This window comes from Coffea eugenioides, chromosome 7, assembly GCF_003713205.1.
Source record: "Coffea eugenioides isolate CCC68of chromosome 7, Ceug_1.0, whole genome shotgun sequence".
NCBI lineage: Eukaryota > Viridiplantae > Streptophyta > Magnoliopsida > Gentianales > Rubiaceae > Coffea > Coffea eugenioides.
Window position 1 is genome coordinate 11,427,620 of NC_040041.1, and position 23,413 is coordinate 11,451,032.

General features: G+C 34.7%; 2 protein-coding genes and 4 non-coding genes across 6 annotated transcripts; 1 reads left to right on the top strand and 5 right to left on the bottom strand.

Moving 5' to 3' along the window:
• Positions 1-3,977: 3,977 nt before the first annotated feature.
• On the bottom strand, positions 3,978-16,688 carry LOC113778493. The gene is made up of 11 exons (XM_027323924.1): positions 16,304-16,688; positions 14,049-14,193; positions 13,167-13,234; positions 11,820-11,890; positions 11,242-11,469; positions 9,414-9,577; positions 9,280-9,335; positions 9,134-9,186; positions 4,813-4,981; positions 4,627-4,724; positions 3,978-4,540 (listed from the first exon to the last, which is right to left on the bottom strand). The coding sequence occupies exons 1-11, from the start codon at positions 16,551-16,553 to the stop codon at positions 4,424-4,426; spliced, it is 1,419 nt and encodes a 472-aa protein (XP_027179725.1). The 5' UTR covers positions 16,554-16,688; the 3' UTR covers positions 3,978-4,423.
• TRNAQ-UUG lies at positions 6,044-6,115 on the bottom strand. Its single transcript has one exon. It is a non-coding gene; the product is annotated as a tRNA-Gln (tRNA).
• On the bottom strand, positions 6,386-6,457 carry TRNAQ-CUG. The gene has a single exon. It is a non-coding gene; the product is annotated as a tRNA-Gln (tRNA).
• TRNAQ-UUG lies at positions 6,925-6,996 on the bottom strand. The gene has a single exon. It is a non-coding gene; the product is annotated as a tRNA-Gln (tRNA).
• On the bottom strand, positions 8,735-8,806 carry TRNAQ-CUG. The gene has a single exon. It is a non-coding gene; the product is annotated as a tRNA-Gln (tRNA).
• Positions 16,689-19,875: 3,187 nt separating the features above from the next.
• On the top strand, positions 19,876-21,311 carry LOC113776888 (golgin subfamily A member 6-like protein 22). Its single transcript, XM_027321939.1, has 2 exons — positions 19,876-20,130; positions 20,940-21,311. The coding sequence occupies exons 1-2, from the start codon at positions 19,876-19,878 to the stop codon at positions 21,309-21,311; spliced, it is 627 nt and encodes a 208-aa protein (XP_027177740.1).
• Positions 21,312-23,413: the final 2,102 nt, after the last annotated feature.

Sequence of the window (23,413 nt, forward strand, 5' to 3'; positions counted from 1 at the left end):
TTTGGGCAATGAAACTTATTGCAAGAATATTTTATGTTTGCTGCACATTCATGAGCAATTTCTAGCCCCCACCCCCCTCCTTCCCCTTCAACATAGGATTGTTAACAAAGGAAAAATATTAAAATTTATTTTATCCACTAATTTTTCCTTTCCATTTCTATTCTAACAATAGGACAACTAATACAATAGATCTATGAGACTCCTTAAAGGCTTTCTCATGTCTCAATAAGAAATGGAAGTTCGACTGTAGAACCTATATTACATGTGCTCTTTTTTATTAATTCTTCTTTTAGGATTAATCTTTTTGACACTGTGCTCTTTTTTATTAATTATTGTTTTAGGATTAATCTTTTTGACGCTGACAATGTATATATTATCAGTATTGGATAAATGACGACTATATAAAATTTGAATTTAAAATTCAACTTTTACACAAAAATCATAAATCTAACGATGATAGTATTATGTATACTTGCAGTAGTGTATATAAGATTTACTCTATTTTTTATGTTAAAAGATATAGATATAAGTATTATTGAATAATTTAAAGCATGATAGAAAATTGTGTTGTTGTTGTACTTATGATTTAACATATTTCCCTGTCACATACTCATAAAATTATTTTTTATATTTACAAGATTAATTACCATAAAACAGTACGATAATATCTAAGCACAATAAATAGTTCATGCCGACTAGTTGCTATATTAACACACTAAATTACTTATATTTTTCCTTAAATAAAGAACCGCACGCTAAATTGCTTATGTTTTTCCTTAAATATTGATAATATTTAAGGTTCCCAATTATATGGTTTCAGAATCCAAAATGTTTTTCATGTACTTTTCTCGTTCAAGTTTTGTAGTAGCACTCCATCATCCCAGCTTCTCTAACAGCTACACCTTCAACAAACTAAAACGACAACACTGGGATTCTCAAACTTTGTATCTTAAGACTTCCACCAGATGTTTAGAAAACGTTTCATTTGTATATAATCCATCTCTTTCCTCTGCGCTTACAAGATTTCGAATATTAATCCGACATTTTAACGTATTTTTTAGCACGATAGAAATCGAGAATTTCAAGTTTTTCTTTTTTTGGTGCACATGATTTTCTATAATGCTCAAATGAATGCATTCTACATTTTTCAAATAAGTTGTGCCTCTGTCACAATTGAATCAGAGCTTCTTGTTTATGTGTGCTATTTGCAACATCAGCAACTGAATATGAATCCTTTCGTGCACAAATGGCAGATTTATTTTGAAAACTAAAAGCTAGCAGCCATGAATAAAAAACGTTCATATCATTTCCGTGCAGAGAGCATTAATGCTTGTGTTTGGATAGGAGATTAGTTAAAATAATTACTATAACACTTTTTACAATTTTATGTATGTGAGATAAAAAAATAATTAAAAATATAAAAAATAATATGTTAAAAATGTGTTTATAAGGCAAGCAAATATTTTTTTTGTCAAATAATTCTTATCCGAGCACATTATCAACGAAAAAATGAAATCAATTTTTGTTCCGTCTTGTTTTGGACTGCTTGCTTGAGTTTTCTTTGGGCTTTTCTTTTATTGTCTATTTAACTTTGTCTGATTTTGGGCTATGGTTGACGTCTTCGGTGTTTGTCATTGCTTTTGGGTTTTATTTTTCTTTAATTTTTGGCTTTGGGTTTTTGCTGATTATTTCTTTGGTTTTCATTTCTTTTTTTTTTTTTTTTTTTTTTTTGATTGTGTGTCATTTGTTGTCCTTCCTATCTTTCTTTCTTTGTTATTTAAAGTAGAAGAAAACCAAAAAAATGAATAACTTGAAGCACTAGGTAAAAATAAATAAAATTTAGAATATTTAAAGTAAATAAAATTTTAGTGAAAATTTTGGTGTACATGCATGTAAAAAAGCAGCCTATACGGTTTCATTATGGATTGATACTCTGGTTTCACAAAACGGTAGTGTGTTTCTATAGTTATTATTTGCATAAAAATTATTTGTTTATATCATAAACATATTTTTGACTTATTTTTTTAATAATTTTTTATCTCACATACATTACGTTACAAAAGTACTATAATAATTATTTCAAATAAACTCCTATTTTGTCTTTTATGAGTCACTAGATCAGTTTTGTCAAGTCTTATCTCGCACCTGTGGACCATGATTCCTCTACCTAGCTTGGACGTTGACTAAAATTCAAAGGCAAGTCTTCTAATTGTACAGTCACTCGGCATTGAACTTTCTAATTGGCTTTTATTTCTATAATTTCGAAATTCCTTTAATTCTAAAGTTCCTAAAATGATTTTTGATTGGTGCAAAGGATGTATTTCACTTTGCATCCCTAATATTCCTTTTGCCTTTACTTTGCTCCTTAAACTTTTAGTTAGAAAACATTACATCATAATTCCTTTTTTTATTATTATTTCAGGAGAAATTCTAAACCTTACAAAGAAAAAAAGGGAAAAAAATAGAAAATTGAATTCAAATTAAAGACTTTATTATTTCTTATTAATGTCTCTACCAATTGAATTGGAGTTTGAAACTACATTCTAAAATTAATATTATACATCCCATTTTTGATCAATTTGGTAGGGTAGCAACTAAAATGATCGAGAATGCATCTAACAAGGACTTATTCACACACACTACATCCAACTCTTGAAATGATATTGTGTCATAAGTCGGCTGTAAGTAGTGTAAAGCAAATTCAACAAGAACAGATGGATATGGGAAATGAGGATCTAAAGATCGTTATTGGAGATCAGTGGGATCCATCAAATTCCTGCTCGGACGAATTTCTTTCAGAAGCAGAGTCAGATTCCTCAGAAGCAGAGGCGGATTCCTCAGAAGAATCGTCCATTCGTCTCACCACCCTTGACAATGAGGAACCATTCATGTCTCTTCTTGATTTGGGAGAGTCAATGTGGAGTACTGGCACTCCACTTATCAGGTTATTTGCATCTGTTGAATCCGTTCTATGATAAATTAACCATGTCTCTCAAAGTAATTTCTGGAGGTTTCCAGCTCTTTGTTGGTAATTAATGCATCCAGAACTCTGCATTTAGTAGCATGTATTCCACATTATTGTTCATAATCTGATTTAAAATGTTCTCAATGTTCTTTTCTCCTTAAATTCTTTATAATGTCTATGATCCATCATCTCAAATTTTGAGATCTTTTTCAATGCTGCTAAAGACTGATATGATCCTTCCAAATGTCATCACCGTTGGACTGCTTGGCGATAATATTTATCAAGTACTTGGCTGAGTGTCCTGTATGTTAACTCTGCAGCGCAGAGAGGAAAGGCCCATATGAGAAAACAAGATAGAGAATATGACAATCATTCGTGTACATAGTGAGTAGACAGGCTAAAACCTCCATCTCCTCATAGTTGTGACACCTGAAAGCAATAAAAGATAAGCACTGCTGTGTATTCAGAGAATTGTGCATCCATTTGAAGCTGTCCTGCTAATGAAATTTTGATCATTTTTGTTTTAGAATGTGTAAATGGCATAATAATAGAAACATTCGAATTGAAATTGATTGAAACATTTCAATTTTGAAACTCCTTCCTTTATCAAGTGACGGAGGACGAGATGAATGAGGAGATTATAATAATGGCTTACCGGACTTGCATGTTTTCATTGTCTGGAGTTTAAAAGGAGGTTCAGAATGAAATAGCCAGATCCATGCAGATACAGGCTATTGGCCTTCTTCTTTTTCAAGTTTTTGGTAGATCCATTCTTTTTGACAATAGTTCTGCGTTTTGATTAATGATAATTGCATCTGACATCTAGAAAGCAGAGATGGGAACCTACCATGTCTTTGCAGGTATAAATATGCTCTACGCCCGAATCTTGTGCCTTTACCCGTCAAATATGAAGACCCTGATTCTCCAAATTTTATCGTATTGTAGTTTCTTCGACCAAATCGTGTACCCAAAGGAGAAGAATGCTATGTTGAGGATTCAAAGGCAAACAAAGTTAACCCACAAAATACTTGAAAATGCATTGAGAACTTAGTAGTTGTCTTGCTGCATACTTGAAAATGCATTGAAAAGGATCAAGGCTACAGCTTTCGCATTTGATACCTAATTCTGTATTCGAGTTCAAGCATCCAATACAGCTAAAAGATGTAAAGCTCTTATGGTGCTAGAAGACCTATTGACAAATTGCTATAACAGATTATATTTGGAAGTGGCGCTGGCTTCCAATACGCCACCATCATAATCAATACCTGATAGCAATCTGGAATCAGGAGCGAGGAGCAGATACCATCATGGAGATCTGCTCCAGCAGTAAGAATTAGGCCAATTCTTGTTTTTTCTTTCTGAAGTACAACATAGCTTCCCCATGAGGTAGTGCTCAAATGGTTCATTGTACATTTGTCAAATAAGCTGTTCCTTTGCAAGAATTAGTAAGAATTAGAGCTACAAGCTAGCAGTAATATAGGCGGAAGACTCCTGCTGCTTCGCTTGTTGATTTATGCCATCTGCAACATGAGCAATGACTCCAGCCCCAGCATTATGAAACCATTCATTTTTCACCTGCACCCAAATAACGGATTTATATTGAAAAACAGCAGCTAGCAATCATGAATAACAATTTTCGAATAATGCACAGAAACCATTACATGAATGTTGTTATGAGCGAAAAAGGGCCAGAACGCCGAGTGAAAGCTGACATCAACTTTCTTCCACCCCAATTGTTGCAGTCCACGTATCATTTCCTCTGCGACAAAATAAACAATAATGTCTATTGTTCTGATGCTGTAGCGTGTCTTATAACTAACAGCAGCTGTTAACACTTAAAAGAGTACCTTCCACAATTTCATGATATTCCAATGTATTCTGCATGGTCGGTGCATTTTGAGCTGCCTCTTTTGCTTTAGCAGCTTCTGGAGGAAAATGGGGACTGCTGGACGAAACAGGTGGACAATATTCAACATCTACTACATGTTGGTAACCATCCAGAGAACGCTGAGGGGGCTGCCAGATTAAGTAGAAATCTCAGAGCGACGGAAGAACATAAACATGTAACAAATCATTTTATCATTCTTAAAAAGGTGGTCAACGCAGTCATGTTATTGCTTCTACATTTTTTGAAAAAAGACTTGTCGAGCTGCTAATCAAGAATCTAGGCACAAAAATCTTGATCAGTTGCAGATTCACTATCCATGGAATGTTATAGTGCCAAACCCAGAACAAACGAGTGGAAAAGAAATTGGTTGATGCTGCAAATAAACTATGAAGATAAGGAAAGCAATGAAGATACATAAGCAGGGTCTCTTTCTTTTTCAAATTACTCCATAAAAATGCTCATTGGAATTTCAAAAATTAATCTAACAAGTGCAGTATTTGAAATACAAAGATAATATATGCAGATTCAAACGCCGTGTATATAGTCATTCCAATTCTGTAAGCAAACACCATCTTAATTCCAGCTTATGAATAAGGAGCTTAACGAATAAGTTGCACCCAAAGAAAAATAAAACGACGACAAGGAAGTGCAAAGCCTCAAAGTTTCACCATAAAGACTTAATAGCAGATAAGAAAAGCATGTTAATATTTGACAAAAAGGTTAATTTTCAGAGGATGATCTTAATGAGGAAACTCCATAGAAAGAAAGAAAGCAGATTTAATGTTCCCAAAGAGGCAACATTTTACCTCAGCAGATTCTCACAAAAAAGTAACTTCATATTGATGGGCTGAATTAACTTTAAAAATCATTTAATACAAGCCAACACCAAAGTGCTTTTTTTTAAAAAAAAATTTAGCAGAGGGAGGGGTGGTATTTAAGAAGCAGGGATGGAGGCCCAGGACCACTAATTCCACGTTCCTCGAGCCTTAACCTTAGCCACTAGACCAAGTCCTCCACAGCAACCAAAAAAGTACTTGATATTTGATGTACATGCATGATGTAAAGATAATATCATACATAAACAACTGTCTGCTCAGTAGTTAATGGTTTTGAGATTCTGATTAAGAAATTGAACAACTTAAACTGATCACCACCATTCTTCAGGTTCTGATACACACCCCAAAAAAAAAAGGTCCCACCGAGATTTGAACTCGGGCCATTGGATTCAAAGTCCCATGTCCTAACCGCGAGACCATGGCACCATTTGCTAAGAGATGGGTCCACCATGGAATTACTTAGCTTTCTAAAGTTCATTTCACAATTATATTGTGCAAGAACTAAAAACGTAAAAGATCGCATCAAGATTAAACTCGACTATTGGAATCAGTGTCCAATGTCCTGGTAGCCAGACCATGGAACCTTCTCTTAAGATATGGGTTCCATCAATTGAACCCATATCCAACAACAGCTGTTTTTAGGCAAAAACTTGCAAACATCCTTGTTTACACCAACTTAGTAATAAAAAGGATAAAAGGTTCCACCGAGATTTGAACTCGGGCTATTGGATTCAGAGTCCAATGTCCTAACCCCTAGACCATGGAACCTTCTGTTGTTATACACCCTACTATCTATTCATTTTGACAGCAGCAAGCATTCTCAAGTCCAATGAAGTGAAATTACCTGTACTTTCTACATTAAACATCGCTAATATGTTCTGCGGGATACAAGGAACCAAAAAGGTAAAAGGTTCCATCAAGATTGGATTCAGAACCCAATGCACCAGACAAGGAACCAATCTGTACTATACAATCTCAGTAAGGTTAATATAGATGAAGCAATCTTAATGTCAAGAACTTAAAATTTACATCTCTTCCTAAACTAACCTATGAATTTATTCTACGGGAGAAAAGAGAGAGAGAAGGTTCCATCAAAATCTTTACTAGTCCATGACTCATCTGACAAATAACATTCCTATCAGTTTTCTTTACTGGACATTATTTTGCGGTCAACAACTTGAAAATTTCTTAGGCATATGACTAGCAATTAGTTTATTCCAAAAACCAAAACAAAAAGGTCCCACCAAGATTCGAACTCGGGCTATTGGATTCAAAGTCCAATGTCCTAACCCCTAGACCATGGAACCATTCTTGGGATAGAGTTCCATCAGTTATTAATTTATAGCAGTAGTTGGGATCCAAATATACGAGATTAATTGATCTTCCATGCTAAAAAAGTATATAAATGTTCCACTCGTAAAAGTACCATGAGTCATGTACGACACATAAGTTTCATGACTATCCCTACCAGAACATCAAAATTCCACAAACACGATGGTCCCAAAATTCATGCTTAGCATTCTTGCAATAAAAAAAACCTTTATGTTTGGCATGTATATTACAGCAGGACGGCAGACAAATTTCTCAATAGAAACTAAGATTCAAGGTGAAATCAGTATATGCAGACTTGTTATCAAAATTAGTCCCTAGACAAGGTATGCATGCACGATGCACTTGACTTGTCACCATGGAAAAGGTCATCTACTTCTGTAATCTAAGCTATGTACTTGCAATTGTATTAATCTCTACTCGACTTATATAACCAACTAAATACCTAGAATCACTATATATCATGTCTAACTATACTAGCTCTGCTGAGCAAAAATCTATTTCTTATCTTTTAAACCATGAAAATAATTAGATAAATCATTGAAAATAACTAATGCTTTAGATCCTTACGAAATGCTATAATTATTTTTCATGGATAGACCATCAAGTATCAAAAGACTGCATAACATGTCTGTACCTAGTTCAAGATATTGTCCTTTCAAATACATTAAAATGACAAAACAGGTAAACACTTCAAGTAGAAGACCCAAAAGCAAATGTTCCACCAGCATTTGAGCTCAGCTATTGCATTCTGTCTAGTAATAACAACTGGACCACAGCACTAAAGAAAACTTCCAATCAACTTCTGTTAGCGAAAACAAATATCCAATTCAAATTCCTCAAGTTTATAGCAAAATAGCTGAATATCTACCCTATTGAGCCAACATGGAAAAGGCTCTACCAAAAGCTAAACTCAAGCTGCAGGATTAGGATCACATTGTAAAGTAGAAAGATTCATCTTCATGCTAACAAGCAGATCTCACAATCTCGACCAAAAAACAGTTAAGGTGGTACCAAAATCTGAAGTCAGGCTACTAGAGTCGAAGTTCGAGATCCCACTAACTAGGCCAGAGGACTTTCTCAATAACTTCTATGGTACGTAACAACATCAATGCTTGAACCCACATCAGTTTCCAACCTAAACTAATATAAATCACTCTCTCCGTCCCATTGAAATTGTCATGCTTTCCATTCTGGTCTGTCCCAAAATGTTTGTCATCGCCAAAAAATGGTTGTGAACTTTATCAATAATTTCCAATGCTTACTCCTGTCTCACCTAACTAAAAAGTAAGTATTATTGGGGCCAGAAAGTCTGACATCAATACTTGCACTTTGTTGTTCAGTTGATTGATATGCACGCACCAACCATTTTGAAATGATTGCCTTGCGTGCCTTCACTCTCTAATTCTAACTGGAGTAAGCCATGTGCCAACCAATACATATGTAGACCCAGCTGTCACGTTTTGTCCACCCATTGTCCCCCTTTTGTAGTCAAACAAAGGGCAAAACGGAAAACGAAGATGAATTCTTCAAAAGTCTGGCACTGTTGATAATAAGTTGGAGTCCCAAAAAGCGTCAAACTTTTCACACTTAAAAAAGGCAAGCTGTTTACATGGCCAGTTTAACCAAGATCTGACCTCTACAATAAAAACAGGAAACTACTCTTTTAATGACTGCTGACATCAACTTATCCTAAGCCTAAGGAACCAAAAAGAAAGGTTCCACCGAGATTTGAACTCGGGTTATTGGATTCAGAGTCCAATGTTCTAGCCACTAGACCATGGAACCAATTGACCATGCTTTTCGTCCAGATTGCATTAGTAAGAAGGGAAGAAAAGGCAGTTGTCTGCAGACAAAAATGTCATCTATTTGAGCTGAAGAGAAGCATTCCCTATTATTGTATTCACATGCCTTATTGGCATTTAAACTTTGATCAAATCATTAATGGCCAATCATTCCCAAAAGTATTCTATAACCATTAATTAGCCACTTACTAGTTGCCATTCAATTAGGCCCCAAATGTTAATGAGCTCATCCATTCACACTTTATGCACACATCTTTATTAAACGTGTATCATGAGAGGTAAAGTACTCAGGAGTAAATCAGCAAATTACCTTCACAAGTTCTGTCTCCCTTCTTATTGAAGATGTACGCCAACCAACCATATCTAAATTATGCTAAGAAAATTTTCATTGGAAAACAGGAAAAAGTCATATCAGCTTGGTAGAAAATGTTAGATATGAAATATATGGCTGGATACGGTCATAAGAGACATTAGCATAGAGGACACGGCATCTGAAAGCACCAAGGGCAGATCTGCAAGAGAAAAGCAGCTTAGAAGCTTTAGAAAGGAGTTCCAACCAGAATGTACTTTCGAACATTATCTTTACTCACATAAATTTCCCATCCTCACAATCAGATGCCATTCGCAACAGCAGAGGAGGTTTGTTGGGCTTGCCATCAGTAAGGAAGAGCTGACTACCAGTTCGGCCAATGAAAATGGGGGCAAGTGGTGCAGCAATCTTCTCCAAGAAGGGGACTCCAAGAAGAAATGGAAGCTAAATCAGACAACAAAAACTGTCTGGAGGTCAGGTTCCAGATCAGAAGTCAATGTTCATAGATGAGAAAGTTGATCATGCTTTAACCAGAAATATTCCTGAAAAGAACACTTTATCACACACTATGCATTAGTCAGTAAGCTTATCTACCCAGATTTTAGTCAGATAGGACCTCAACGACTATATTAAATTCTCATAGAAGTAGGAAAAAGGGGGAAAAAGTCTCTCTCTCTCTTTGAAATTCCTCTTTCTTTTACTAAGAGTTCCAACACCAAACTTTAAAATATCATTTCTTTAGAAATATGAATCTACTTTTTCCCTTGCAGAACTCTAAGAAGGCCAAAAAATGAAAGTACTGCATCCTCTTATCAGCCACTTTAGTAAACAAACCCCAAATTTTGCTAGATGGCCACCAAGGCAATGACTACATTTCTTTCTTTTTACATTCCTATCTTCATCTACCAAAACTAGTGCAATTATTTCCATTATTCTTCTCTTGTCAGGCACTAACTTCAGGTATGCAGTAAAATACCAGAGACAAGAAAATTTTACTAATTATTACAATGAAAACTTTACAAAAGCCCAAGTGAAAGAAAATCAGGAAAACTGCAGGACTTTGTTTGCTGATGCGGCTGCAGACAAGCTTTTGCTGATTCACAGGACTATTTAGTGAAACTACAAATGAATGAATGTGATCAAGCATAAGCCCCAATCAATAGCAACAAGCTTGGTTTATCATCAAGCAAAGCACTTCAAGAAGATGACACAATTGGTGAGTTGACGTAAAATTATTGTGTCCTGCTGAACTGTCCAGGAAATTCAAACTTCCAGTCAAACAAACTTGATAACTGGCAATAGTGTTTTGGGTATCAATTCCGGAGGAACAGCACTACCCTTTTTAGAGAAAGAGATAGTTGAAAAATTGCAGGGAAAGCTGCATCGATATTATGTCCACCAACCAATGTAACAATGAAATTAGTAAGAGAGAGTAAAATAGCAAGTTAATGCTTCTACAGAATTCTTTACCCACACTTATACATCAGTGAGTGGTTTTTGTGTTAACTACGGAAAAGGTGTACAAGTATCATGCTTGAATAAAGAGCAACACGGATTTAGAGGCCTTGCAGCCCCAGAACAGGAGGAGAAAATATCAAAAGCTAAGCATCAAATAAGCTTTATGGAACTAGAAAGATTTGGAACTAGAAAGATTACAGCAGAATCAAATAAACCAGAATAAAGTTTCAACAGAGAAGACTACAGGCACTTTCATTTGCTGAACCATATATAGTTGCAAATAACCAACCTACAACAGGGCAAAGCAACTACAGTCCACTATAGTGGAAAATTTTCATCTCTGTTTCTTAAGTAGGAAGATCACCAAGCCATCAACTGGTGTTTTCAAGATTATTGGTTGAAGAATAGAAACTTTGAAAAAGAAAAACACAGATTTTTGGACTTTAGGATCTTTTTCTTTTTCCTCCAATTCCTACCTCTTCCTCTTGCGAAAGGACAAGGAAAATAAGGAACCACAAGGCAGAGATATTGTAAATTATAACAGTATACAAGTATAACAGGGGACCCTCCAAGTCAACATCCTCATGATGACATGCACAAAGTCTCACTTTGCCATCAATTCAAAATTTAAGATATTTCTTACAACAAACCTGTTTATTCCCTCTCACTCCGAGATGCGGTGTAGCCAAGGTAATAAAATTGATAGGTTCAAGCCCAGCAATTAATCCTTTTGTAGAAGCAGAAAGATCATAGGGATGACCTGAGTTATTTGGCGTATAAAGCACAGAAATTGCATATCTTGCAAACAATCCACCAAGCGAATGGGCCAAGAATGATATCTTTTTCAGGGTTTCTTGTTTTCTAACAACCTGCATTACCTGTTCATAGTTGAATATGGTGAAGACAATGCAATGCTACTTAAAGCTGATGCTCCAACGCTGCTGGAGAAACACAAAATATTAAGAAAGATTTCTGAACATATATATACCAGGAAAGAAGAGATATTGCTCATACATTAACTGCGAAGATGTCATTGATCAAATCAAAGTAACTAAGCATGTTAATCCAACTTGTAGTACTGTCTATAAAATGGAAACAACCTGCCTATATCTAGAAAGCACACACAAGTGCAAATGCATGTTAACCACTTTCAAGTTCCAGCTAGCCTATAAGTTCAGACATGGCATTAACAGCAAAAACGTTTGACAACAAAGAAAAGAAAACTCACTTCATCTGCTAATCTCTTGCCAGCTCCATCAATCCCAGTGAATGTTTTGGTATAACTGTTACAAGAACTTGCTGCACATTGGGGGAAAGGGAAAAGAAGAAGAAGAACAAATTAATCCTGGGACACATAGTTAATCGCAGAAACATAGAATACCCAATTAGAAATTAAATGGAGCACTCAGGAAAATCAATACATCTAAGAAGAAAACATATTCTGCAGCAAACACCATTAAATGACTTGAATAATTATCCTTCACAGTCACCAAATTAAGTGCATCAGCTTGGACTCAACAACTTTGCCTTAAATATAGATGTAAAATTTTCAACATTTGCCTTCCGTTCTTTTTCACCACAGCAAGCAAGCAAGGATGCTTCATGTTATGAATTTCGCTAACTCAGTTCTCTCTCGATATCCTTAAATTTCAATAGTCCATTTGACTATTATTAAATCTGCATTAATTATATACAAAGGTCTGACATCAATCTCAAGCATGCTGCTTACATGGTACCCATCACTTTTAAAACATTTATTTGAGCATAAAGTTATAGAAACAAGAGAGTCAAAGATCCAGAAGATAAAAAATGACACTGCTTTTAGTTATTATTGAATGCTGAGCTAGGAAAAAGAATTTCAAGTAAAGTTCCCACAGCCTGATCAATCAAACATATAGGTCAGGTAGGTATCTGCATAATACCAATAATTGCTGATCAGGGTGTGTGAGAGAGAGGTTCATAGATTGGTCTCCCTCAATTGCCATAATTTATTTCATTTTATATGAACAGCTAGAATAACTAAAGGGTAGCAACAAAATCCAGAGCAGAGCAGATGGTAACAAGTTCCAACTTTTCACCGACTCCTACACCACGCAAAATGCTTTTGAAGCTTGTGTGATCGTGAAATTCATCCACTTTCATTCACCTAGGTTTTTCACATTTTTCTCTTGAATTGCACCAAGAATGATATGAATTTCGATTGTCAACAATGAGCCCCACTTTTTCTAGGTTGCTATCACAGTACTCCACCCTTCTTAGAATCTCTATATAAGGAAACAAGAAAAACATAATAGAAAATACAAGGGATAAGATGATGGTATATGCTCTTCTTTCCAAGAAAATATGGTAAATAATGGTGAACAAAGCCCAATTATCAAGTTCCAAGCCTGCTAGAAGAACAAAAGATAGTCTCTAGTTCTATTCACACAAAGTAATTGCTGTCATGGTCAAACCCAGAATCCTGTCAATACAAGCCAAACAAAAGATTGCTATTACTACGTGTAACCACCTTCACTAAACTAAAAAATGAAATCCATAAGTTTCATAAATTTTATACATACACTATAAACCATACCGTATATCAAAAAGTTTCTTCCCAACCGCTTCTTCAACTCTGCTTCTACATATGTCCAGTCACTAGGGCTGCACTAATCATAAAAATCAATCAAAGTTGCTTATATACCTGCAGCTTAAAAGTGCATTAAACTTGTCACTATTATGCGCAATTTGTCTTGGGCATACAAGTGAAATGATCAATTCGCCTGAAGCATGCTAATACAAGACAAGCAAAAAACAAGCTTAATACATTCCTTCCTGTCTTAAGATTTGCAAAATAAACAGAAGGAATATATATCTATATGAGAAGTATATCATCTGCTGGTGACTGCTCCAAGAGGTTCAGAAAAAGCAAAGATGCTGTAGCAGCAACAAGATTCTAAAAGCATGACAAGTTAAAAGCTACAAGTAATGGAAAAGATGCAGAATACCGAGTGGGTGCTAAGGATAACGATCACATGCACGAAATATCAATGGCTTTCTTCCACCAAGAAATACTAATAAAGCTATCCACAATGACTTCTGTATAAACATCATACATGCAGGACATGCAATGATATACCCATCATAAGTTCTTTAATCATGAACCTCAGATGCTGCTGCATGCATCAGGAATTTTCTTATGCTCAGGATCCATGACACAAATGTGAAGTTAGAGCAATATATAATAGCATATACAGTTTAAAGATGCAAATTTACACTCCTCAAAAAAATAAAACTACTCTGCTACTTTTAATCATCTTTTCTTGTTCTTACCTTACATTTACCTGTAAATTTTACTCAATTATTAACATCCAAGTACAACTATGCTCCAGATTGTTATCAGACAACCAAATCAAATGTCAGTTTGAAGGCACTATTCCCCAATTTTTGACATGTAAAACTCAAGAAACACATATACCTTGCCAAGATCCCATGAACAAGGACAAGCAGATGATCTGGCTCATCTTTCAAATTATAAATGCCCCTTGGTGATGCAACATTACTCTGAGTTGAACTCATAGCATGAGCTCTAAAGCCTTGATGTTTCCAGATTTTCTTTATGCCTGCAAAGTCATGCTACTCTCAAACTTATGGAAAGGTAAATCCAAGAAGAAAATATTTCCATTTTATGATGTTTGCATCACTTGTAAATTCAGGAATGGAAAATCTATAAAGTCTAAGCATCAAAAGCAGATCAAAGATGCACGAAGTCCTCAAATTTAAACCACAATGTGGTCCGCACCAATTATCTAATACTGAATGGGCAACATAAATATCAAAGGCGACAGGACAAATTCTTGAAATTCTGCATGCTTAGGAAAGACTGTAGTAATGGTTCAGCCCAGATGATTTCACTTATTTTCAAAGATAATACTAATGAAAGAAACTTACTCGAACTATCACTTTTCTAGAAAGTAACTTTTGTAAAATGGGTTCAATACTTTTCTGCATTGAATGTACATAACTGCTTCCATAAAAAGTTTCGAGCTCACTATCAACCAAGAGAGAGAGAGAGAGAGAAATTATTATGTGGCAAGGAAAGGCACAACCTCCCTGGAAGTAAGAGCCTACATACAATGCCTAGGAAGCCTTAGTCCCAAGTCTTGTTGGTCAAATAAAAATAAATAAATTCAGACAAAATATAGTTATTTTTGTGTTTAAGTTGTATGTGTAAAAAATGTGCACATATTATTACCACTGTCCTCTTTAATTGTGCACATATTATTACCACTGTCCTCTTTAATTATCTTAAACCCAATAGTCTCTACAACTATGAACTCCAACCATCTTATTAACTAGCCTTCTAGTGTTGCTCAGAATTACCTCCGTTGCAAAACACAACTTTTTTCACCAGATCAGATGCTTAACCTACTCTGCAAAGGTGCAAGTCCCTCAGATCTTTTCTTGAATTACCATGCCTAAGAACTGTATAATCACACATTTAGTGTAACAAACAGAAAGTGCAATTTCTTTGTTAAAATTATGAATGCTTTAGCAAGCCATTTAACAGAAATGCTGCTGTGTAACTAGGCAAGTCAAATTACATAAAATTAAGCCTGACACGATGATCCTTAAAAGTAGAACTGATAATTGACACTTTGTTAGGGCCATCCCTAAATTTGGAAGGATGCCATAGGCATCAGATATTAACTTACGCACCAGCCAAATATATGTGTCTAATATTAGCAACAATCACAGGAAAGTGAGTGATTGACTGACAAATGACATTGGGTTCTCATTTATCTTGAGAAACATGTAACTTCTTCCACCAACATGTACATCATCTAGTACCAGCTGGTTGTCAAAATTCAACTTTTCCTTCAACTTTAGAGTCATAAAAGAGATTAAATAGTCACATTTAATAGTCAAATTCGCAGAAATGTTTTAACAAGATTTCTTACAAAAACTCTGCATGCCAACAAACCAAGTCTCCATGCATATGTTCCCCTACAAACTATAAAATCCAAATGCCTATGTGACCAAAGTCATTTAGGGTTTCAGAAGCTACGTAATCAGATTTTCAGCAACCTTAATGAATTATTAAACCATTGCCATAAGATGAAACTCAAGACTCAAAGTATCATATATTACCAATCATACAAATGCAAAAACAAAGCACATATTCCCTGATATTCGATAAACTATTTTGTCTCATTCCTAGTACAGACAAATGTGCCGACACGCAGTCACTTCCCAAGTTACAACCTGAACACGACTCATTCTTTCTGTCAATTAAAATTCAATCAAATTGTTACAAATGGCTGAATATCTCCCAAATAATAGATCTGAAGATTCCGTTGTCTGACTCCAATCTACGTCTACAAACAGCACGCAAACTTAATCCAAACACACCTTAATTCTCATGTATTCATTCTTTCTCGATCTAGAATTTAGGCAAGATTCTTCATTTCTAACACCACATAATTCACCAAACAAAACTAACCAAAAGACAAATAAAATCTGAGCTATCCTTCGCTTGAAATGAAAGGTATCATGAACTAAACCAAATAAATTCCAACTTCCGCACTAATTTCCGTCGGAAAAAAAACATAAAAATAGATAGAATGACGAGCTTCAAAAAAGAAATAGTTATAAATATCAAAAATTGTGAACATGAACGAGAGCAAAAAATGAACAAATACTAAAGCAGGAGCTTCTTTCTATATCATTTACCACAAAAAGCGATGAAATCCGAATTACTCCGTTGCCGATTATCCGCCGACGACGACGAAGAAGAAGAGCAGGAACAATACGGCGAAGAAGAACAGCAATTACTAATATTATTCTGATTATGATTATGATTATTATTACTATTATTGCTACTATTTTTACCAGTATAATTAGTATTGATAAAACTGGAATTGGAGCTTGGGAGGCTAAGAATCCGAGGGGAATGGTGAATCAAAGGCGCCGGATAAGCCATGGGTAAATATACACGATTTACTATTTATACTTTATAGTAATAAATAATTGACAATTATACTTTGGAGAGGTGGACACGGAATTGACAAATGCTGGTTGCTAGGAAGGCATGAGTGGAGTGTCCAATTTGCTAATACGGCACGGTGTCGTTTCGTTAGGTATCGGAGTGGGCGATGGAAATGGGAATTATTTTCTCTTGCCAGCCAGCTGCCTCGTTTTTCGTGTGGACTTAGATTTTGTCATCCTGTCCTGTGGCAACAATGGGATTAAAGAATCCCTGTCCTTTGGAATCGCAATAGGGTCGGGCTAGAATTAGTTGATGAAGTCACTCTTGTATGGATTTTAAATCTCTTGTTTTTTTTTTTTTGGGCAGTTGAAAAGTTTATTTTTTAGATATGAAGGTGAGAGTTTGGCGAATAAGGGGCCAGGACTCCGATAAAGTTAACGGTTATGATTTACTCAAAAAAAAAAGTATAATTCAATTAATTTACCTTGCTTTTAACCCACAATGTATAAGGTTCATAAAAAATTGTTAGATAAAATATCAAAAACTCTTTGTGATTTGTCAAATGTTTAATTTAATTCTCTCTAGTTTGAAAATTTACATGATAGCTTCGTGTGATTTTGATTAAATTGAATCAAATATTATACGTAAAATGTTAATATTACCCCTGTATAAATGAATACATGAGGAGAATTTTTCTTCATTCTTCGACTTGCAATTCGAAGAATCCAAAGAGATAGAGAGAAAGAGTGAAAGCAAGAAAAAAATCCTAAATTTGAAATTTTCCAAATTCTTTCAAGAATCAATGGAGAATTCTAACAAAATAGGACGTCAATTGCAAGGGAAATTCATCATCGTGCTTGTATTAATATCTCAGATCCCCTATCATTCCTCTAATTCAACGATTTTCACCTTAGCATTCCTTCCACAGTCATATAACTTGTACTGATATCTCAAATTCCTACTTCCGCTGCCCCCCTCGATAGCTTGAGAAAGACATTTCAGAAGACATCTCATCCCAAGTCAGATTTTGAAATCAACAATTTCACTCTTAATTCCTTATTGCTTCAGCTTCAATCCGAGAGAGGAGAAGGATTTGGAAACCGATTTAGAGAATAAGGGGATAAGGATTTGGAACCCTTCCTCTATCTTTCTTCAGTTTTTAATTTTCATATAGGGGTACTTTCAGTAAGTGCGAGCATTCTTCTATCTTAAATATTATTTATTGCAAGTCTAAATCTTACTAGAAACGCGTAACTTTCCATTCAAATTTTAATTTAGTGGAAATCACCTGAAAATATAGTGTAATTTTTCAAATCAGAAAGAGTTAAATTGAACATTTAACAAATCATAATAAGTTTTTTGATATTTTACCCAAAATTATTCTATAAGCAATTACTACTAGAGTAGTTGGTCACTAGGGATAAAATTAAAACTTTTCTTAGTGTAGGTCAAGGGATCAAATCTCTTGACTTTGCACTCTTCTCTAGGATTTTTTAAAAATTTCACGAGTAGGTGCACGTGCACCCATCTGGTACACCATGGCAATTTAGTGGTTCATTTCCCTATTTGGTCTCATGGCGATTTAGTGGTTCAGTTCCCTCCGAATTTTTTGTTGACTCTTTTAGATCCACCCCTTCCCTCCATTGTATGATAGGAGTAAGTGTAGAATAAAAATTATCGTATTAACAAAAAAAAAATTCTATGTTTTCAGAGACAGTTGCTCCCAGCCAATGTTCAAATTTAACTAACAGGTGCATAGTGAGGACTTGGTGAGAGGGTTTCACGTGTTAGTTTTTTGGCAAAGGAGTTACTAATTTGAGAAAGTGTTCAAATATAAGGATATGTATGCTAACGAGTACCTTCCAAGCACACGGTAATAAAAAATCCTAAAAGCACATATGAACATTAAAAAAATTAATTTTTGAATTGCATTAGTCTCATAAAAAGTTGGATCTCTAAAAGACAAAAATTTGGGATAGTTTGAGAATTAGGCCTAGTTTGTGAGCCTATGAGAGGGAGAAAAGAGACAAGAAAAGACGGGAAGTGCAATGGTTTCTTTCTATGTTTATTTTGGGAAGCAAAAGGGATTCCAATCTTTTAAAATGGAGTTGGACAGAAATGCAAGGGAAAGAGTTTTCACAATTGTATCCATTGAAGTATTTGACCACACGTCCCCAGCTTTTTATTCAGTAGCATTGAACTTAACGGTTTCTTTACGTGGTTTTTAGCCTATACTTTCAAATGCTGTGGTTCGCTGGACAAGAACAAATTTTGCAATAGCATATTTCTTAAAAAAATGCATGTAGATCATAATAGTGATCTTATTTGAGCAAAATCTTGAAACAGCACTAAGAATTAGTTCTCTACAATCACAAAAGAAAATGCTTCGACCAAATCTTTGGCTTGGTTAGAAATAAAAATTAAAGCAAGTTAACAAGTACGTACCTACTTTTGAACACTTAAGAAACTTGAATTGAATTCCAGAAAATATATAATGGTAAGTTTAGGCTAGAGACAAGACTTTTGAATGGCTGAAGAAATAAATTTTTGGAATTTGATGTATTTTTGTCAAGTAAAAATGAGGTTTATTAGTCACCTAAATAGTGGGTGTCAAAAATAGTAAAAAGTAACGGCTTTAAAAGTGGACGGTTTCTATCAAAATTTATTCCCATAAAATACAAATGGGAATTTTATTTATTCTTGCCAAATAAAAATGAAGTTTACGCCTCCCTGAATAGTATTTAATCTGTGATTTTTTTTATTTAATTGTATAGAAATTATATTCGTAACTTCTTCTGCCTATCTTTGTGGGAGGATATTACTTTCACCAAAAAAAAAAATTTTTTTTAAAAAGTGAGATAGTATTATATTATTGCATGTATCACAGCAACCATATTGACCAAAAAATAATTCCATTTCAAAAAATTATAAAAGGGATTTAGCTAGTAAATTACTTAAGAAAACAATAATTTTTCTTAAAAGAAAAATTACTCAATGTCTAATTTTCTGCCAATGTACTTGTTAAAATTGTGAAGTGACACAGGAATCTCTCCAAGCCACAGAACGAATGTCGGAACAAATTAGGAAGTTTGAGTTGAGGCGTTCCCTAATAAGTACTATCCGAAAAACCCTTTTCCTCAGGCCTTTTCTTCATCAAGAAGTGTCTCTCCTCTTTCCATCTCCTAGCAACAAAAAACTAGAAAGCCTCTCCATCTTCTCTCTGGCTTTGGCAAAGCCAGCTCTTCTATGCAATATATTGTTCGCAATATATAGAAAGAAGGGCAAGAATTTCAATTCATAAATTCAAGGAGAGAAAATGGGAGGTTGTACAAGCAAGCCAAAAGTGTTGAAGGATGATGGGGTTGAGGCACCTGAGCCAGCACCTGAGAAGGTGAGTGTGGAGGAGAAGGGGACTCTCGCCGCGGAGCTGGCACCTCAACAGGAACCCGAAAAGGCGGCGGAAGAGGACAAGGAGGTTGTGGCTGAGGCTCCAGAGCCGGTGGCATCCGAAAAGGTAGAAAAGGAGGAGGAGGAGGCTCTCAATGCGGTGGTTGATGGAGTTGAAAATAAGGTACTCAACATCACAATTAAAACAAAACTTTGATATACGTACAAATGCATGGCACTCAGTGTCATGGCATTCATTTAAATCTGTTAGTGTAAAAAGATATTTAAATTTATGATATATCAAAATTAATCTCGTTAAGTTATGTTATCACATTTCTATTATTAAGAATTGACATACACTTTCATATACGATATATAAACACATTGAATTGCATGTCAACGAGTAAACATGTCGAACATGGTCGATTTCTTAAGAATTTGCCCAATTTGTATATATAGAAATTCTTTTATTTGGGAGTTATAACTAATAAGAAGCTATATTTGCAATGTTTGCTTATCGATACTTTTCAAAATAATTAGAGGCAATGCCCCCATGGTTGCCTAGTCGCTCTCATGTTCGCGTTAATGCATTTAATTTTTCACGAAAATTTTTTAAAGGTTTTTGACGGGGATCTAATATGCAGATCTAGATTCTCTATGATTGTAGGTGCAATAATAAAGAACTTTTAAAGGATTTAACGGTCAAGATCAACTCATTTGAGTTGAGACGGCTGATCTAGATCATTGATTTAAAATTCAAATCAACCCCTAATTACTTTCTATAGTTGCACCTGCAACCTTAGAGAATCCGCAATCCTTAAAATGCCAATATTTGGGGATGGCATCCCCCGTTGCTCCCCAATTTGTTGCATATGCATGAATGCAGCCATAGACACAAACATGATCTTTTGCTATTTTCCTTCTTTTTTTTTAAGCTACTAATTTCGGACAAACTACAAATTAAAAGAATTTTACGTTCATATTGTATTGCAGAATGGAGAAGTAAAAGATTCCGAAGATCAAAAGGTAAAATCTGAAGAAGAGGTAAACTCCAAAGAAGATGACAAGGTAGAATCTGGAGAAGTAAACTCTAAAGAAGATGAAAAGGTAAAATCTGTAGAAGAGGAAAACTCTACAGAAGATGAAAAGGTGAAATCTGAAGTGGAAGTTACTGCTGGTCCTGAAAAGCTTGAAAAAGAAGAGGTAAAACCAGCAACGGAGGCCGAAAGCCATGAAAGATTGGACAACAAACTAGAAGAGAAAACTGAAACTTCTGAAGAGAAGAAAAAAGAGGAAGCAAAACCAGAGGCTGACAATGTTCCAATAATATCATTCTTCACATCATTTATGGGTCAGAAACACTAATAATTCGTAACGCTTTTCCAATCTGTAAAAGGCGTGCATACAAATTAAAGGGTCATATGTCATGTTTCCACTTGCTGCTTTTAGTATGCCAAATGAAAGCGTGAACATTGTAGTGCGGTATATATATCACGCTTTCATTGTTACCTTTAACCTTAACGATGAAATTTTGTACTCATTACTCATTAGTATTAGAGCATGATCCCCAATTCTTAAATTCTTCAAGGTATGAATTGTGTTATTATACACAAATTACGTTTTTGACTAGATCCAATGTAGATGGCAAGTGATGTGAAATATGTCGCATTCTATTCCTTCATAGTATGATTTAATTAACTAGCTTGTTTACTTTCTTGACACATTTATTCAATAGAACCCAAAAGAAAAAAAAAACAGGAATCAAGAGCTACTAAGGGCTAGGGGCTCATGAAATTTTGAAGGCGTGAAAGAACCATTGCCCTTCACATATTTGCTTTAACCATTTTGGATTTCTAAATGTGAGATCTAATGGCTTATTCTATTGTATATTATCCTTCCAAAAGTGGTTCTTGTAGGACCATGATCCGCCTGTTACGCAAGAATGACTCTCCTAATACTTTGGAAAGTAAAGGTGTGCATTTAAGAAGGAACCCTTATATGTTGGAAAATTTTTGGGGGCAAGCCCTAAGATTTACATAGATAATTTTTAAAGTATTTACAGGGATGTTAAAGGACTCGTAAAATTTTGGGGAAACAAAATCTAATATTTATTAAGATATAAGTAAAATTTTTTTTATTTTGAATGGTTATAAAAAGATTTTTGAAATTTTGGGAGCTCTCCCAGGATTTAGGGTAAGCAACCGTTTCGAAAGGTTAATGGCAAATATATATATATATATATGTAAGATCCAGATTTCATCTTTTACATCGTTTTTTATATCATGTATGGAGCTCACAAAATGTTGTTATATATTTACACATTATGCAACGTGAGTTATATGATGTGCAAACTAAGTTACATCTTATACAAAATACACAAATCAGTCTGAATGATTTTTTTTTTTTTGTTGACTGTTCCTACCGCAAATCCGCTCTCCCCGCTCCCACTAGATCTGCCATTGTTTCCTAGGAGCCTGTAGGGTTTTTTTTTTCCCCAAAAAAATAGGATATTTTCGAATATTATTAGCCAGTTCGCTGAGCGTTAGGTTACAGACCTTACAAGCCTTCCAATGCACCATTCTCAAACCTCTGAAGACGTGGAGTCAAGAGAGATAAGGTATCACGCCTTCGTCGGATGCCCAATTATAAACCATAAATTGGGATTGACGTACCTCTTTTCGTTTGCTGCTTTAGTAGCTATATTTCATTAACTTTTGTAAATGTTATTTTAATATCATCATTGGTTTGGAATAATTCATGCAGACAAGCTTATCGTTTAACATGAGTATTACAATTGTAATTGAAGACCAAGAACAAATGATTAGTCGCCAGAATAGCAAATTGATAATGTCATTATTTACTTAAGTATCCCATTTAACATGGTTCAAGTAATGCAATAAACATTGAGAAAGAAAGACAGAAAAAAAAGAAATGAAATAAATTGAGTAATTTCACTGACAAACATATGAAACCAGGAAACAATATACATCACATGAAAGAAAAATAGGCAAATTAAGATAATAAAAGAAAGATAATTATGAGGACCATCCATAGATGTTAAACAAGTTGCAGGAATGTTCAGTACTACTCATGATTAATCAAAATATGATGTTTACAGCACAAATCAAGATATTTATAAAGCAACATCACTTAGATGGTTTGCTTGCCACTAAGATGGATTGCCACTTAGTTTTTTTTTTTTTTTTTTTTATCTCATTCTATTCCATTCGCCTCAACCACAAGAACTCCATTATGAAATATTAGTTATCTTATAGTATATCTTGTTTAGTAAGTTGAATTAATAAGAAAATTAAAAAAAAAAAAGAAGAAAGATCACAAAAAATAGCACAGCATAACCTGATGTTTTTTTTAACCTTCAGATATTAGTTTCACGCAGGGAAAGAAGAGCCTTCCAAGTCATCTTCTGTGATTAATTTCTTGAAGGTATACGTAGGATCCTAGTTCTT